This window comes from Equus quagga, chromosome 3 (assembly GCF_021613505.1).
Source record: "Equus quagga isolate Etosha38 chromosome 3, UCLA_HA_Equagga_1.0, whole genome shotgun sequence".
NCBI lineage: Eukaryota > Metazoa > Chordata > Mammalia > Perissodactyla > Equidae > Equus > Equus quagga.
Genome location: NC_060269.1, coordinates 103,135,801 through 103,154,339, shown reverse-complemented (window position 1 = coordinate 103,154,339; position 18,539 = coordinate 103,135,801). Strand labels below are relative to the sequence as shown.

At 35.4% G+C, this 18,539-nt stretch overlaps 1 protein-coding gene across 1 annotated transcript in view; it reads right to left on the bottom strand.

Annotated features, from left to right (window-relative positions):
* LOC124236960 (transmembrane protease serine 11C-like) overlaps positions 1-11,142 on the bottom strand; it is a 58,707-nt gene extending 47,565 nt beyond the window's left edge. Inside the window, exons 1-2 of the mRNA XM_046656001.1 lie at positions 11,087-11,142; positions 5,255-5,370 (exon numbers count right to left, since the gene is read on the bottom strand). Of these exons, the coding sequence (XP_046511957.1) occupies positions 5,255-5,370; positions 11,087-11,142 (172 nt within the window). The remainder of the gene's footprint in view (positions 1-5,254; positions 5,371-11,086) is intronic.
* Between the last annotated feature and the right edge of the window lie 7,397 nt (positions 11,143-18,539).

The following is an 18,539-nucleotide window of genomic DNA, read 5'->3' as shown; positions in this document are numbered from 1 at the left end:
ATAGCAGTATCAGTGCACTTTCCCTGTATGGTTCTAAACCTGGATGTTTCTCACACGTGGTGACTTATTTGCTCAAAACTGGGTTGAGGTGGCAACCAATTGCTCCCATTCTTGGCTGCTGTTATCTTAGAAGATGAGTTAATTTAAATACCCTCAGCTTGGTCCTTGGCTTCTGTTATCCACATTTAAGGCTTGCTGAAAGTAGTCCTCCAGGCCAGGATCTCTCAAACATACCTCTGGAGAGTCAAAGAGATGCCTTTTGCATAATCTATTAGAGTTGACATTAAACTTGTCACTGAAGAGACAGTCTAGGAAAAGTACCTCACATATTTATCAGTTTAGCTCTTTGATAAGAAGCAAGAAAACAAAGCAAATAAGTTGGAATTTAAGAAGAAATTATTTTTGCCTATACTTTGATGCTTTCCCTTTTCTTTTCTTTTCTTTGAAAGTGAAATTGCTTTTTTGGGGGCTAACAGTTTTCATTTATAGATAGAACAAGAAGATTTGGAAATATCCTGAAATAGTAGTAGTGAGAAAACCAACGAGAAAGAACTTTCTCCAGGCATGTTCAGAAACTTTACTGGCAATCTCATCTGTCAATTTCCTCACCAATTACTCACAGCCTAACCTATTGCAATAGAATATTAATCTCCTGAGGAAGAAACTATGTGTTATTTCTTGATATTCTTTCTTTCCTTTTCCTGTAGTGATCCAATTTGTGATTTATAACTAAGAAGATCCTATCCAAAAATAAAAACTACATTTTCTTACCTCTGTTACATCTAAGAGTGATCTAGTGCATTTAGGTTCTAACAAATGGAATGAAAGGGAAAGTGATATGTTCAACTTCTGAGATGTTTTGTCCTTGAAAGAGGGCATGCTCTTCTTCCTTTTCGGCCTCTTGGCTGGTTGGAATGTGGACATCATGGCCAGACTGGCACAGGCACTTCGGACACTGAGATGCTCCGGATAAAGTAGGTCATGGTGGGGTAACAAGATAGAAGGATCCTGGGTCCCTGACATCTTGAAGTGACATACTGAATCTGGGTCTCTGACCTCTGAACTTATTTCTATCAGAAACTTATGTGTATCTGTCTCCCTCTAGATCAGTGATTTTCAACCTTCGTTGCACATTAGAACCACCTGTGGAGCTTTGAAAATGACAATTTCCACTCTAGCCAGCATCTTTGAGAGTGGGGCTTGTGTACTAGTATTTTTTTTTTTTAAAAAAGGGTTTCCAGGTGATTCTAAGGTGCAGCCAGTGTTAAGATTCACTGCTCTAGATCAGGAGTCAGAAAATTGTGAATCTAGCCTGCCACCTGGTTTTGTATGGCCTGTGAGCTGAGAATGGTTTATATACTTTTTAAAAGTTAAAGTCGAAAGAAGAATAATATTTTGTGACATGTGAAAATTATATGAAATTCAAATTTCAGTGTCTGTGAATAAAGTTTTATTGGAAAATGGCTACATTCATTTATTTACATACTGGCTACTTTAGCACTACAAAAGAAGACTCAAGTAGTTGTAATGGAGACTATTACGGCCCATAGAGAGGAAAATAGATACTATTTGGCCCTTACAAGAAAAGTGTGCCGACCTTGGTGTAGACGCTGAGTATTTTTAGTGAGGAGGAGTGTGATGCTCTAGAAGCTTTCCTACATTACTGCTATACCGCCATTGTAGCACCTAGCTTAGTACCTGCCATTAAGTACATAGTAGTCACTCAGTAAATGCTTATTGAGTTGAATACATGTACAATTTCAGATACCCTTATTGTTTCTCCATTCTATCATCTATATAATTGATCTATCTCTATTTATCTCTTAAAAAGTTAACCAAATAGAAAACATGACATTATCTTTATATAGAGTCATATGAAGTTGAAAAATGTAGGCATCCTGGAGTGAATATTTGTGCTGTGCTTGAGTTTGTCCAGCCAACCTTGTTTAGCTAATTCCGGGCCCAAGTGAAAGAGTAGTTGTGAGGAGATGGCTCATTGCTTCCAGGTTTGGAGTCTGGAGTAGTGAACTAGAAAATCCTAAAAGGATACTGAAAGCTTCATTCAAAGGAGGAGCATGATAAGGCTGCCTCTATATGATGCCAAAGCATCTGGATAAGAAGTATAAAATTTGGTTAATCAGATTGAGATTTTGTTTCTTCAGTGAAAAATATGTAGGTTCTTAAAAAGTTCATTTTGATTTAATTTATTAATCCATAACAAGATAATGTGACATCAGGTAGGCAGTCTTAAAGAAGAAAACCATTTAATGACTAAAAATAAAAAAGAATTAAAATGTAGGAATTGGGAAGCCTTATCAAAGTACTTGTCTTGAGAAGTTCTATTCATGTTCCTACAGGTTACTATGACTTGAGAAAACTTACATTATTAACAAAATTTACTTACTGGTCTGAGGCAGAAGTATTTAATTTTGGATTCTTTTTCCTTCTTTTCTTTTGCTTTTGTTTTTATACTGAACAGCTCTCCAGGTGAAAATGCCTTTTCTCTTGCTTGCCTTCAGGAAGGGAGTGTGGTAAGCCCCTCCTTTCTTTCTTTCCTCTTTTTTTTTAAGAAAGTTGGCCCTGAGCTAGCATCTGTTGCCAATATTCATCTTTTTTTTCCCCCTCCCCAAAGCCCCAGTACATAATGTATATCCTAGTTGTAAGTCCTTCTACTTTTTCTCTGTGGGATGCTACCACAGCATGGCTTGATGAGTGGTGTGTAGGTCATGCTCAGGATCCAAACTGGTGAACCTGGGGCCCCCAAAGCATAGCGTGTGAACTTAACCACTATGCCACTGGGCTGGCCCCTCTTTTTCTTTCTTTTTAAAAGTTTCTATAAGTTGCAAGTTTACAATTTCTGGGAAATAGATATTACTATGACTAACTCCAAGAGTGAGATGTTAAACATATTAGAACTCATTCATTCTCACATGAGTAGTTTCTTCTAGACCCACTAAAAAATATCTGTAGAGAATTGCTTTAAAATAATTTGCAAGGTGTGATTATACACATACACACAATATATATAACTAGTATTTCACACAGGTATATTTTATAGTATGTAACCATAAAACAATTTTATTTTTAGTTCTTTAGTAACAGAAAGTGTTATGGTCATTATAAATCACAAAACATGGTCTCAATTCAAAAATTAAAATACTCAGTTCTATTTAATAATCAAATTTTGAACTTGACTTAAAGTTGACATTTTTCCATTCCCTGGATCTTTACTCACCCAGTCCTTCTGTTCCTCATTTCCCACTTTATTAACTGGATTTGGATGCCTCTATGTCCATGCTGGAATGGTTAAGAATTTGGCATCTAACTTTGGTGCTCTAGGAACTTAGTATATATTTAAAACCTTCTAGGTTTTTCTAAACTTTGAAATTCCATTCCCACTTATTGCTGGAGTTGGCTCAACTACAGTTTCCTTACGTGGACAAATGTGACTATTCCAGCTTGAGTTTACTCCTTCCTCAGCATTTAAGCAGCTGGAGATATTTCTCAGTCTTAACCTGAGATCTGACTACCCCTCCAGGTGGCCTTTTGGACAGGACCTAAGATGACAGGGCTTTTTTTCTGGGTGGTCTATATCTGTTTCATAGGAAACATTTATGCATTATTTGTCTCAAAGTTATTGTTCAAACTGCCCAAGGGTATGACCTGTTCTTCACTCTGCTAAACAAGCACCAAGTCTCTTGCCCTTTCAGTATTCCAGGTGTGAGTCAGATTCCAGTCCACTGTGTTCCTCAATCTGCAAGCGTCTTCTTAGGGTCATATGGGTCTCTCTTTTAAAGCCCATTTCTGATCTTTATGTGAAGGAAATCATTTACTCTTCACATATGGGGGTGGTTGTAGTAGTATGAGAAATTACAGCACACCTATCTCCAAAGATAACCTCTTTAGGTATTCTTATCTACAGTTTCTGGAACTTTTTTACACCCTTAATGAAAGGCAGCAGATTCTGTGTTTATGTCTTGTGTGAGCACCTCTTATTCAAACGTTTATAGGCATAGACTGTAACTATGACTCTTGGTCTGGCAGTGGTAGTAGCTGGCATTACAATCTACCTAATGATTGTGTTTGCACAATAAGTCTGTGTGTATGGAAGGGTGTATGTAGAAAATGAAGCAGAGATGGTTACAAACACTTAGTTCTTAGGGAGATCATCTCTTTACTCCACTGTATATAACTCTTTCTATTTCTCTCTATGTAACTTCTTTTCCCCTTATAAACTGAAATGGATGTTTATTTAGCTAGACAGCCTCTTTTCTAAATGTTAGTATTTTTTTCAGAAAATACTGCTATATTTTAAAGCGGTAGTTCCCAACCTGTGAGCCATGAATTGTATAGTATGGGGGCATGATGGTAGCAGAAGATCATTCTAGGGAAAAATATTTATGTATACATCTGTTCTTCTAGACTTAATGAACAATGATTCTTGTACATACGTGTATTACTGATTTTCAAACATAGGTAGATGTAATTCATTAAATACAAGTTGATTTAATAGCATTACTAAATTTGTAATACTCTTTTGTCTTTATTTCTTTTCTTATTCAATAAGAAAGCAATTACTTTCTTGTGGGAATGTAGGAAAAATTTTTTTCCTATAAAAAGGTCCTCCATTCTTGAAAAGGTTAGGAAATACTGGGTTAAATAAAATAACAAGAACAGGACACAGAGAACTTGGCACAAAGAGCTATTTTTAAGAAAAATTGAACTCAAGGATCCAGTAATTTTTTTCTAATCTTTGCAAAATATATAGAAAAATTTGTACTGACTGTTATTTTCTATTTCATCCCTTAATAATGGAAAAACTCTACTTTTTAAAGGAGAAACATTGTATAGAGGAAAAATTATAGGCTTTAGAATAAGAAATCCTAGCTTAGAATCCCAGATTCTAGGCTTTTACATTTATTTGTTTGTCAACTCATTGATTATCTCTTCAGAAAGTTATAAGTTCAGCAAAGGTAGAGACTATCACTACTTTATTCATTGATGTATTCCTAGCACCTAAATCTTCACCAGGATTTTAAAAAGAGCACACTAAACTTCTGGGTTTAGAATGCCCTAAGCCAAAGATGACTAGAGAACAAAGTTTGCAGTAAATGTTATTAACCATAAGAAACTCTTTCTGCCAAATAATCTTATCTGGCTCCTTTCCTTCCTTCATTTTCAAAGTTCCTAATTTTCCCAATAATGGAATCAGTAATTCCACGTGACTTTAAAGTCAGACATAATGAGTACTTACCGTAAGCAACAAAATAAACAATGAGTCCAATGACTACTGCAACAATCACCATCGTTAAAATTCCCAGGGTAATCTTTCCACATCTTGTGAGTTTCATTTTTGTGTTTGACTCTGTTCTTCTGAGCAAAAAGGACAGGAAAGCAAGTATTAATATGAGCACAAAGTAGGACTCTCTCAGAGATAAATATAGATTTGATGTTAGTGTACAAGTACATTATTTTACTATGTATGTTATTACTAACTATGGGTTCAGTGGACTGCTGAGCTTGGACAACAACATGTAGAATTAGTAAATATAATATTTGGCCTACTTATTTTTCAGCACATATGAATAATAATGGTAATATTAAAATCAAAATGCTTTCATTCATTCAGCAAATACATATAGATGTCCTATGTGGTAGACACAGTTGTAGGAACAAAGATCTCTTTCCTTATGTAGCTTACATTTTACTGAGGGGAGATAGACAACAAACAAAGAGCATAATTAATCAGTAAATATAATCAGTAAAAACATATTAGGTGCTGTGGGGAAAAAAAGTAGACCTAGGTAAAGAAGATGAGAAATGTGAGAGTGTGTGTGAGATGGTGGTGGCGGCAGGATGCAGTATTAGAGTGGTCAAGTTAGGCCTACTGAGGAGGTAAAATCTGAGCAGACTTGAGGTGGTTAGTCATGCAAATGTTTGGAAAGTTCCAGGCAGAGGAAATAATTTGACAAAGACCCTGAGGTCAGGACACGACTCGTATATTAGGAGAGCGGGTGACTGGAGCAGTGAGTGAAGAGTGGTAAGGGACTATCTGAGAGGTACCAAGGCCCAGATCATGTTGGGCCTTGTGGGTTACTCTAATACAATTGACCTTTTCTCTGAGTGAAATGGGAGCTTGTAGGGCTTTGGGCAGAAAACTATGATGATCTCATCTAATTTCTTAATGGGATCCCTCTGACTTTTTTGTGGAGAGTAAATTATAGAGGGCAAGGGTGGAAGCAGAGTGACGGATAGGAAATGATTACAATAATCCTAGCACAAGATGATGTTAGCTTGGACCAGGATAGTATAGGTGGAAGAAATGAAAAGGGGTTGAAGTTTGGACGTATTTTGAGTATAGAGTTGACAGGCGTTCCTGATGGATTTGTGGGGAATGTGAGTGGAAAAGAGACAAGTGTGGTTTCCAGTTCTTTAGCCTGAGGACTTGAAGCATGGAGTTGTCATCAACTGAGATGGGAAGGCTGGTGATATAGCAGGTTTTGAGAAGATGATTGTGTGTTCAGTTTTGTTCATTGTATGTTTTAGATGTGCACTGGGCATCCAAGTGGAAATGCAGGTGAGATACACAAGTCTGGTGTATGAGATAGAGGTCTAGGCTGGTGATATAAATTTCGCATTTGTCAACATGTCATTTAGGCTCTGGGAGTGGATGAGATTACCAAGGAAGTAAATGTAGAAAGAAAAGAAAACCAAGATATGATCCCTGGGACGCTCCCATATTAAGAGACTAGGAAGAAGAGGAAGACAAGCAAAGGAGAATGAGAAAAAGCAAATAGTGAGGGTGGGAGGAAAACCAAGAGAAAATGGCGTCCTGGAAGCCAACAGAAGTGTGTCAAGGATGAAGAAGGGGATTAGTGGTGTCAGATGTTGCTGATGGCTCAAATAAGATAGCAACTGAACTTTGAAAATTGACCATTGGTTTAGCATTATAAAGGTAATTGTTGACCCTGATGAAACAAGTTTTCTGAGTGGAAGGGGCATGATGCAAGTTAGAGATGGTTTGAAAGAGAATGGAAGTAGGGAACTAGAGGCAGTGACCATTGACCACTCTTTTAGAGTTTGCTGAAAAGCGGATTAAAGACATGAGACAGCGGAAGAAATGAGATCAAGAGAAGTTTTATTTTATTATGGAAAATTTTAAATATACATAAAAGTAGACTAGTTTAATGAACCTCCATATATCCATCACATAGATTTAAGAACTATGAACATTTTGCAGTATTTACTTCATTATTTTTCTGAAATATTTTAAAGTAGTTACAGAAAAATAATTACATCATGACATTCACCCCTAAATGCTTTATTTTCCGTCTAAAAAATAAAAGCTTGAAAAAGAATATGCCATTGCTATACTTAATGAAATTATCAATAATTCCTTAATATCCTCTAATACAAAGTTTATATTCAAATATCACTTCTAGCCCTCAAAATGTCTTTCACAATGTTTGAACAAAAATCAAATCAATTATCTCCACATTGCACTTGGTTATTGTTTTCCTATGTCTCTTTTAATTTAGAACAGCTTCCATACTCTGCCCTCCTTTTTTTATTTTTCATGACAGTGACTTGTTGAAGATACTGTGTAAGTTGTCCTGTAGACTGCTCTACCTAAGAGAAGAAATTTGTGTGTTTATTTTTCAAAAATTTTAGTTGAATGTTTTATTTTGTGACAATTATATAGACTCACATGCAGTTGTAAGAAATAATACAGAGAGATTCCTTTCATGTTTTATCCAGTTTTCCCCAATGGTAACAAATTGAAAAACTACAGTACGATTTCACAACCAAGATATTTACATTGCTGCAGCCAAGATACCTAATATTTTCATCACAAGGGTCACTCATGTTGCCCTTTTATACCCACATCCACTTCCTCCAGTCCCCTTGCCCTCCTTAATCCCTGGAAACCACTAATCTGTTCTCCTTTTCAATAATTTTGTCATTTCAAGAATGTTGTATAAATGGACTCATACAATATGCAACCTTTTGAGCTTTGATCTTTTTCACTCAGCAAAATTCTCTGGTGATTCATTCAGATTGCTGCATGTATCAAAAGTTCTTTTATTATTATTTTTTAAATTGCTGAGAAGAAATTCATAGTTTATATGTACCACAGTTTGTTTAATCATGGACTCATTGAAGGACATCTGGATTGTTTCTGCTTTTTGACTGTTAGGAATAAAGTTACTGTAAACATTTGTGTACAAGTTTTTGTGTGAACATAAGTCTTTATTTCTTTGTGATAAATGTCCAGAGGTACAACTGCTAAGTTGTATGGTAGCTGTATGTTTAATTTTTAAGAAACTGCCAAACTGGTTTTTAGAGTGGCTGCAACATTTGATATTTCAATCAGCAAATTGTGTGGTCCACTTCCTCTGCATCTGTGCCAACATTTGTTGTTGTCACTATTTTAAATTTTAACCATTCTGATGGGGATGCAGAGATATCACATGATTTTAATTTGCATTGAGTAGTGATGTTGAAATCTTTACATGTGTTTGTTATTGTTTATCCTGTGAATTGTCTGTTTAAATCTTTTGCCTATTTTCTAATTGGATTGTTCTTTTTTTACTGTTGAGTTTTGAGAATTCTTTATATATTCTAGATACTAGTCCTTTGTGAGATTTGTGTTTTGCAAACACTTTTTCCCAGTTTGTAGCTTGTCTTTTCATCTTCTTAATGGAGTATTCCAGAGAGCAGAGGTTTTTAATTTTGATGAAGTCCAATTTCTCAGTATTTCCTTCACTGGATCATGCTTTTAGTGTCAAATCTGAGAACTTTGCCTAGCTCTAGATGTCAAAGATTTTCTCCTGTATTTTTTTCCTAAAAATTTTGTATATCTTATTCTATGATTCATTTAGAATTAATTTTTACATGAAATAAGACAGTTAGGTTGAGGTTAATTTTTGTTCCTTTGGATTTCTACTTGCTCCATCACCATTTGCTGAAAAGACCATCTTTCCTCCAGTGAATTTCTTATGCACTTTTGTCAAAAATCAGTTGGGCATATTTATGTGGGTCTATTTCAGGGTTTTCTTCTGTTTCATTGATCAGTGTGTCTCTCCCTCCTCCAATACTGCACAGCTTTGTAAATCACCCATTCTAGTTTCCTAATTTGCAAGAAAGGGAAATTGTAGGACAATATTTTCTCTTTAGGATGTTTCAAATCTAGAGAATGTATGCATCCTAAGTAGAGATTTCTCCTCTTGCTATTATCACTATATTTAGGGTTAGGGTTAGGGTTAGAGTTAGGATTAGGGTTCTTTCCTGATCTCCAGAAGGAAAATTAAATCATATAGGCCACTCTAACTTGCAACTCTCACTTACCTTACAGCCAAAATCTAAAATCACCACAGTGACTTATCTCTCTTGATTCACAAATGTAAAGTGATAAAGAACCAAAATTAATTTTAAAGGCAGATGAATTAAATATTTATTTCCATCAGTCTCACTTGAGTTTTCTAAGATGCAATTGTCTTTCCTACTTGCAAAGGGTTTTATTAACTTGGAGTTAGTGTGTGTGTGTGTGTTCTTAAATTCAAAAGGAAAATTCAACTTTGTCGACATCCGGAGTCTTTAAAGCATTCTCTAAAAAAAATGTCAGACATATAAATTCCATGTTTTTCCAAAGTGTTATTATTATGTGGAATGTAGATTGAAAAAGACTACATATTATTTGACAGAAATTGGGTCTTTGGAGGGAGTTAAAGTGAGGACTAGAAAATCTTGTTTTGATTTCAGCAATGTGCCTTAATTTTCCAAAGTGTTTTATTTATTCACCAAGTGTATCCCGAAGCCACTAAATGTAATAATGATATGGTGGTAATGATATTGAGGATTATTTAGGGATTTCAGAAACAGTGGCTTGCTGGTGAATTGTACTTAAAAAGTTAATTCCTTGAAAGAATGAAACCAGGATCTGTCTGCACATTATTTCTCAAATATTGTTTATGGAGCATAAAAAACATAGCAGGTTAACATGCAGGATATAGAACACATTACTTAGCAGCCAAGATTAAACACTTTTTCTACAGTTTTTTGTTAATTAAATCAAAAGAATTAACAGTAACTTAATTCGATGGAAAAGATTTTAGAGGTTCTCTTACAACTAATTAAGCTAAATATAAATGTGTAAAATGACTGATTATTCAAACTTTTTATCTGGAAGTTATGCTCTGCTCAATACTATACTGTTCACCCAGAATCTAGATGTTGGAAAGATGTCCAAACCATAGAAGTTGTCTAAATATTTTATTAAAAATATTGGTCTGTCTGAATGAGTTTATCAAGGCATATCAAGGCATTTTTTTGGAGTGCCAGGAAAGACTGTAATGTGTATGTGAACATTTGTCTTTGTGAGTTAATTTGATTAGCTTAAGAATCAAAACATAAAAATTATTTGTCCACCTTTGTGTGCCCTGGAACTGTCAGCACATTTCTTTGACTTTCAGGCCAATTGCTATCCGAGCATATGGCATTGCTAATGGGAAGGAATACAATACTCTCTTGTTGCTGTTCTTGTTTCCAACTAAAATGTAAATCACACTACTGAAAATGTATAGCAGTGCAGCATTGTCATGTTTTAATAATTACATATTAAGACCTAAACTTTGGTCTACTACTTCCTACAGGTAAAATAGCACAATGTGAACATAAATATTGTCTCTATCAACATACATCATTAGAAATATACACATGTAACTATCTTGTGTTCTTTCCATTTTCAAAGTACAATGATCTTTAAAAATAAAATCCCCCAATTTTACTTCAACAATTTCAAGAATTATACATACACTTTTCATAAATATTCTAACTGAGATGAAAAGATTTACAATTAACAAGCAAAATAGGCATAATGATTAAAATTTATCAATCTTAATCATTCTTGTTTTTCCATTATTTATGATTTATATTGGTCCTATTTCCGTAAAAAGGTTGAGGAAGTAGCTCATTTTTAAGAACTTTAAAATACAAATAAATCTACTTTAGCTAATTTAGTCCCTTCAGAAAATTTACCCAAGGATCAATGGCAGGCCACCCTGCAGCCCACTCCCCTTAAGCCCACCTGTTCTGCAGTGGTGTCCATGCCTGCTCTCTCTGCGGAGGTTGTCCCTTTGCCATCTTCTCCTCAAGTGCTGTGCAGCACAGTCATTCTCCGCCTATTTAGCTTACGAGATCCTGTGACTTTTATGTGTTTTATGATAATGGTATAATAATAATAGCACTCATACAACTTTTCATCTTCAAAGTACTTTCTGAACACTTACTAATTAATTTTACATTAGTAAAACATGAGCTGTATATATGCTGCTCCGTGAATAAGAAGTAATCGTATGACTCAAGTGGAGGCAAAATTTAAAATTCTTAGAAGTAGTGACTGAAGAAGCAATAGGATCATTTGGCTTGAGAAGAACAGTGAATCTTTACTCAGTTTTCGGCAGTGTGTGAATTTGGAGACGAGCAGCTACTCTTCTCACTCCTTAGAATCCACTTCCAAAGATTGTGGTAGTTTTTTTTATTGCTTTTTGGTGAAAGGCCAATGGCTTTCCAAGCTCTAACCCTCTATTAGGATCTGAATCCTCTCCAACTCGTAATTCTCTTGCTTCTTTCAACCCATATATCATCCTTTATGAATTCCTCCCTGAAATTTTTACTACTATTCTAATACTAGTGCTCATTAAAGAACTTTTCATTCCCTGAAATTCACAGGGTGTTGCTATCTTATTAAAAAATTTATTAGTTTAACCAGTAATTTTCCAAAGTTTTGGATGGCATTCTGGTTCTTAACAGCCAATTTAAATGTCGGTGTAGAGATTAGATCGGACACATCCTAATGGTTAGCCACCTGGAAGAGAGAGAATTTGTCAGAGGCTAGGGACCAGCAGTAAGGGAGAATCTAGTTATGCTGGGAGAGAAGGCTTTCTTGGGTGACAGTCTTTGTTAAAGAGACTCAACCTTATTATATGGTCAAATAGAATCTTTGTTCTACCTATGTAACCTCTTTTCTTCCCAAAACAGGTAAAGGGAAAGATAATCAGGGAAATTGTATTAGAATGAAAAAGAACCAAAATGGCAGTTCTTGTATCAGTTATTAATAGGACCTTGATGAGATATGTTTACATTCTTTAAAAATTTCCCCTTTAATTGTATTTATTTGAATATTCCAAACTCTATGCTTTTGCCTTATCTTCAAAATATCTAGTATGCTCCTCTCACTCTCATTTGTCTGTGTAAATTCTACTCATCCTTCAAGGTTGGCTCAATTCTTACTTTCTCAATGTGGGCTTCTCAAAATATACTGCTTTGTCATCTGAAGCTCATAAACTCACAGGATCTTGCACCAAAATCTACACAGGATTTGGGTATATAAGACCATGGGTCAGGTGAGAAACTTCCTGAATTATTTTCTTAGAATGGCATTTGGAGATCAAGAAACAAAGTATTCTGATATAGGATACCTCCTTCTTTCATTGATCAAAACATATATATTGGATAAATAAACAGTGGAAGATCTAGGCAATGGAATGTTATTCAACACTAAAAAGAAATGAGCTATCATGTCATGAAAAGCCATGGAGGAAACTCAAATGCATATTGCTAGGTGAGAGAAGCCAATCTGAAAAAGCTACATACTATATGATTCCAACTATGTGACATTATGGAAAAGGCAAAACCATGGAGACAGTAAAAAGATCATTGGTTGCCAGGGATAAGGGTGGAAGTTGGGATGAAGGGGCAAAGCACAAAGGGCAGTGAAAATACTCTGTATGATACTATAATGATTGATACATGTCATTATACATTTGTCCAACTTCATAGAATGTAGAAAACCAAGAGTGAACCCTAAGGTAAACTATAGACGTTTGAGTGTTTATGATATATTAGTATAGGTTCATCAGTTGTAACAAATGCGCCACTGTGGTCAGCATTGTTGATAATGGGGGAGGCTATGCATATGTTGGGGCAGGGAATATATGGGAAATTTCTGTGCCTTCCTCTCAATTTTGCTGTGAACCTAAAACCTCCCTAAGAAAATAAAGTATTAAAAAAAAATGTGTTGCACACGTACTATGGCTTTGGTACTAGGCTAATTATAGAATTAGAAATAATATCCTGAGGTGAATATAACCTCACAATAAAGGCAGTCAAATAAACTGGTGACTAAAACATATCAAAATAAACCCTAGGTGGAGCACTCATGGAGCACTATGTGAACGAGGAAGTGAAACTGAATCCTGCTGTTGTGGGAGGGAGTCAGAGAAGAGTATTCAGAGGATGAGATATCTAACCCAAGACTTGAAGGATGCATACGAGTATAGTATTCCAACAGGTGAGGGTAATGAATTAGCCCAGTAAAAAGCAAGAGAGCATTGCAATTTGGGGGTGACTGAAAATTACCCCGAAGTAATTGCCCAAGCTGTAGATGGTGCAGGAGTTAGTGTGTATGTGTGTGTGTGGGGGGGAGCTGACAGGAGATGACATGAGAGAAATTGGAAGCGTCCAGATTCTGTAAGGCCTGCTGGTCTATTTAAGGAGTTTGGACTTGACTTCAGAGCAATGCAGTGCTAATGGAGAGTTTAAATAGGCTTGGATTGACATTTTGTTAACTCTGGATTGCTATGTGGAAAAGAGACTATGAAATTGGAAGGAAACAGTTACAAAGTTATTTTAGTCATCCAGGTGCAAGGACTTTGAATTAAGGCAGTGAGATGGAGATTTCAAGACTCAGTTAAGAGATTTGATATGATTTAATGATTGATTGGATATGGGGAGTGAGGGAGTTGAGGAATCAAAAACAACATTGATAAATGATTTCATAAAAGTACAGTTTTGACAAAGGCATCTGTGATGCCTTGGTGTATAAGATAACAAACAATGAGCTGTGTGATAATGAGTTACTTCCCAGCTTGTTAAACGACTCTTTCCAAGTAGTGTCGAGTAATAGTTAGAAATGAATCTCTTGAAGCTATTTAGTATACACTCTACTTTGGCCTTGTTCTATTTAATATTTTAATCAACAATTTAGGAGAATATTTTTGTAGAAGTAGCTAATATGATAGGGTCCAAATCAAGATTCAAAATAATACTAACAAGTTAAATTATAAAATTCTTGGGAAAAAATAGATGCTAAGATGATACGTAATATAATATTATTCATATATTAATTATATGGTTTTGCATTACAGTTAAAACATAAATACAGAATGAGGGAAGCATTGTGTTTCAGAAGTGCAAACAACTAATAATCCAACTGTATGTTGCTGCTGTTCCCCAGCTGCTGACCTGAAGAACAGAAGTCGACATTCCCCATCATAGGAAGTAGTATTCTCACTGTTTTCCACAGTTATTCAACCATATCTAGAGTACTGTATGCAATTCTGGGTGCTGTAGTTTCAGATAAATGATGATAAAGTAGTGCAAAACCAGAGGAGAAAAGCTGGAATCATGACATGGCTGGAAACCATACAAAGGCTGGTTGAAGAAACAGAATGTTTCTCTCACAAGGTCTAAGGCAAGTCATGATAACTGAGGTTAAAGTATTTGAGACACCATCATGTTGGTCTGTTTTGTGAGATTTTCCTTTTTCAGAACAATTGTTTAGAATAACTTTTTAATTTTTTTTTTTTAATTTTTGGTAATTCCTTTTGATCCTGTGACTCTTTCCCTCACTTCATGCATTCTGAGTTTACTGTCATCGAGCAAAGCTTGGTATATCAGGAATGTAAAGACAATTTCAAACAGACTATTTAGGCATATGGTGGAATCAATATCTTAAAAAATTTTGTCTTTGCTTTTAATCAGAAGAAGCTGGCTCTTTTAATGATCAAAAACTGAGCTCTTAGAGGGATTCAAGTGTACAGAAAATTTTCTATTTCTTATGATAGATGCATCTGTGTTCGTTTAAAAAAAGGTTCTCTTCATTCTGTAGCAATATATTGTATACTTTTTGTATATATATTATTTCATCATATTTAAAATACACTTATTTTAAGCTGATGCTCAAGCTTATGCTATAGAATTGGAAAAATACTTTATTGTTCAGAGCAAATTTTTTCCCCACCTGACCGGACTATGTAAAGTTTTGTGGGCTAGTAAAGGGAGTAGAGAGTCAGAGGAAAGCACTAGAATGAGAGCCTGGGAAAAGGTTCTGTGAACCCCAAACCCTTCTCATACTTCTCCCTCAACTCTGGGTTAGTTCTAGAGATTAGGAATAGTAAAATTCAGATAAGTATGGAGGGATCTGAGAGTAGAGAGGTCTTGTGGCCCCTTCACATTGAAAGCGGGTAATTGACAACCTTGCCGAGTTCCTTGTACCATTATGGTGCTTAAGCCCTTGAGTAGAGAGACTTCATGATGAACTGAGGCAGAGAGACCCTGAGGGAGCCTTGTTGAGTTTGATGGTGACTGAGAATAGTAGGGGACAGTAGGCCATTTGTTCTATGCCTCCAAGAAGTGTGCAGAAATGAATGCGTGAGAAAGATTTACCAATACCTCTCACACTTTCATCCTACATTCCCTGTCAGCATTTGTTTTTATCACAATGATATATATGGAAGCTTTAGTTTTCTTTCCTCCAGAGGAAGGAGTTTTGTTGGAGGCAGTAGTCAGAGGGAGTGCAGGAGATGCATCATGTCCCTGGGACTGTCAGCTCTTAGAGGAGTCAAGACCCAAAACAGAACATTTTATTATAATGAGGAGTCTGGTGAGATTGTAAGGAAGAGATGATTAATACAAGCTGAGTGAAATGTTCAAGAGGTCTTTTTTGAGACTTTGGACCCCATCAGAATTGCTTGTTATGAAAAAGTGTGGCACAGATTTTGGGAGAAGCCAGTCTTTCTGCCCCTGCACAGATACCCCCATCATTTTCAAGGGTTGGAAGTTTAGGAAATTTCCAGAGATAGCATTTATGGCCTGGATGTGGAAGATAGGTGGTCACAGTGGTGAGATATATGCAAGTGGCTTCATGTGCACAGGCTATGGGCATATTTAAGCCTGGGAAAGAAAGAGAAAAAGCTCAGATTCTATGTGGAGCTTACAGGTAAAAGAAGCATGGTTCAAGAAGGAGGCATATGTTGTATATCATCACACTGAGAGTGAGAGTATGTCTAGAAAGATATGAGGAAGAACATAAAGAAATTTCCTAAACCATCTGAATGATACTATTCTGAAGTTTCCAATTTGAATTAGAGCCAGTATATATTTGTTGATAATAAGGGACATGAATACATAATAACTCTTTAAAATCTAGATCATTAGAACATGATTTCCATAATATGGTGGCACAAGTGAGAACAGGACTATCATTATAATGTAGAGGAAATTGTATTTACATATTCTTATTCTGATTCTTAGGTTGAAAACTGATTCTTAGGTTGAAAACTCATAGAGTTTGGAAAATAAAAATAACGTGAAAAATTCAAATCATGCTAATGATTAGTTTCTAAAGGATAAGTACACAGGATTTATAATCTGAAACTCTGCCTTTAAATCCTAATTGCAATTTAACAGCTCTGTGAATTTAGACATTTTATTTAACTTCTCTGAACCTTAGGTTCTTCCTCTTAAAAATAGTTGTAATAATAATAATACTTCTCCTGGGTTTATTACATGGAGGGCCTGGTGGTTAGCAAATGCTTCATAAATGTCAACTATTATAACTATCCTTATTATCATTTCTACCACTATTTCAGATCATACTTTCAACAATTAGGTTTTTATTCTACAAGAAAACATGATTTTCTTATTGCATGAAATTATTCTTTCATTCATTGCTAATGGGAATTTTTCTCACATAGTTTGGTACTTTATTCCTCAGCATATAAGACATCTATGGTATGCTGGACACCTGAACAAATGGTCTCTCAGGGGAGAATGAACTAACAGGTATTCATGGCTCCATAAAATAATCTCGTGAGTTAAATAATTAGCAGTGTTAAGCAGATACACCTTGCGTGTGTGTGTGTGTGTGTGAGTGAACACATTGGCAAAACAGTTGGTTGAAAATGAATGAGTCAACTGTTCTCTGTTCTTTACTTGCAAAAACCAAATCTGCACTGCCTAATGTGGGAAGCAACCTGACTGGTTGCTCACATATTTGAGTATTGTTAGGCTACAACTTTAAAGAACATTAGAGTATCAGTCACCTTTGCTTGCTTCACTATTATTGGACCATTTTATACGCGCACACACACACACACACACACACACACACACACACATATTGCTTGGTCTGTTATTCTCCAAAAAAATCCTGGGTAAAAAAGGCAGTTTTTGCTCCCATGGTTTCTATTTATCAAAGACAAATACCCCCAATGAATTAGAACAGTTTGTGAGGAAATATGTGCAAGTTTTAGATTAAAATAAATTTTATTAACTGAAGTGTAACTTCAAAATTGGTCAAATGAAGAGACTGAAAATAGTTTACACTGGAATAACCCAGCAAATCAGCTTATGTGGGAGTATCCTAGCATAACTGCTGCCAGTAAAAAGAGATATCCTTATAGAACTGTTTTATCTGGAGCAAGTTTTAACAGATAGAGGAAGTTTTGGATAATCTATAGACTTTGATAGTAGGGTAGGCCTGGAAATGTTAACACTTTTAATATATTAATGTTGGAATTCAGAGAAATTATCTACTTCATGAGTTCTACTCAAGTGAGTTTTGTAATCATGTTAACAAATGCTCACTTCATAATATTGTAGGTATGCTTTATTTTTACAAAAGAAAGATCCAGAACACATTTTTATGAGAACTTATTGTTTTTCACTAACTTGAGGAAAGCACTTGCCTGATCTGTGCATGTAAAAAGATAAAGTTTAATGTTAACTTCACTTAATGAGAAAATATAGATGTTGGTAACAAGAGAGTGTGAACTTTGAAGCTTTCACAATTTAATTTTTCCTGATCATGTTTTGTTTGTCATAAATTCAGCAAAGGAGCTCAATGCAATCTGCTCAAAAAAGAGATTGCCTTTATTTAACTACCCAGGCAGACTGGTGGCAACTGAAATCCTGCACCCATGTGGATCGGAAACTCCAAATGCAAGAAGATTTCTCACTTTCTGTTAAGGAGTGGCACTTCTTTTTTATTTGCTTTAGATCTTTAGAAAAAGATGTGTTGCTTAAGATTAAAATTAAGGAATAATATAAAATAGATTTTTAGAATGTATAGCTAGTTATGAACTAAATTACCTGATTATATATCTTCAGAGCAAAAAAATTTCCCACTTGCTTAAAAAATTCTTTTTGCTCAGTTATTCTATTTTTGAATCTTTTTTCTTAATAACTGTTTTATATTGTCTGTTTTGTATAATTTATTAAGATGCTCACATTTCCTCATTTTACATGAAGTAAAACCCTATGAAAGAGGGGAAATTATTGTTGGAGCTTTACAGATAAAGAATGGAAAGACTGCCCATGGTGAACATGGTCCTTCAACAGACCGATGAGGGAAGAACAGTGCAAATGGCTGGCGAGAGGTGGGCGCGGTGATGAGGAGCTTGGCCTGAATCAGAGAA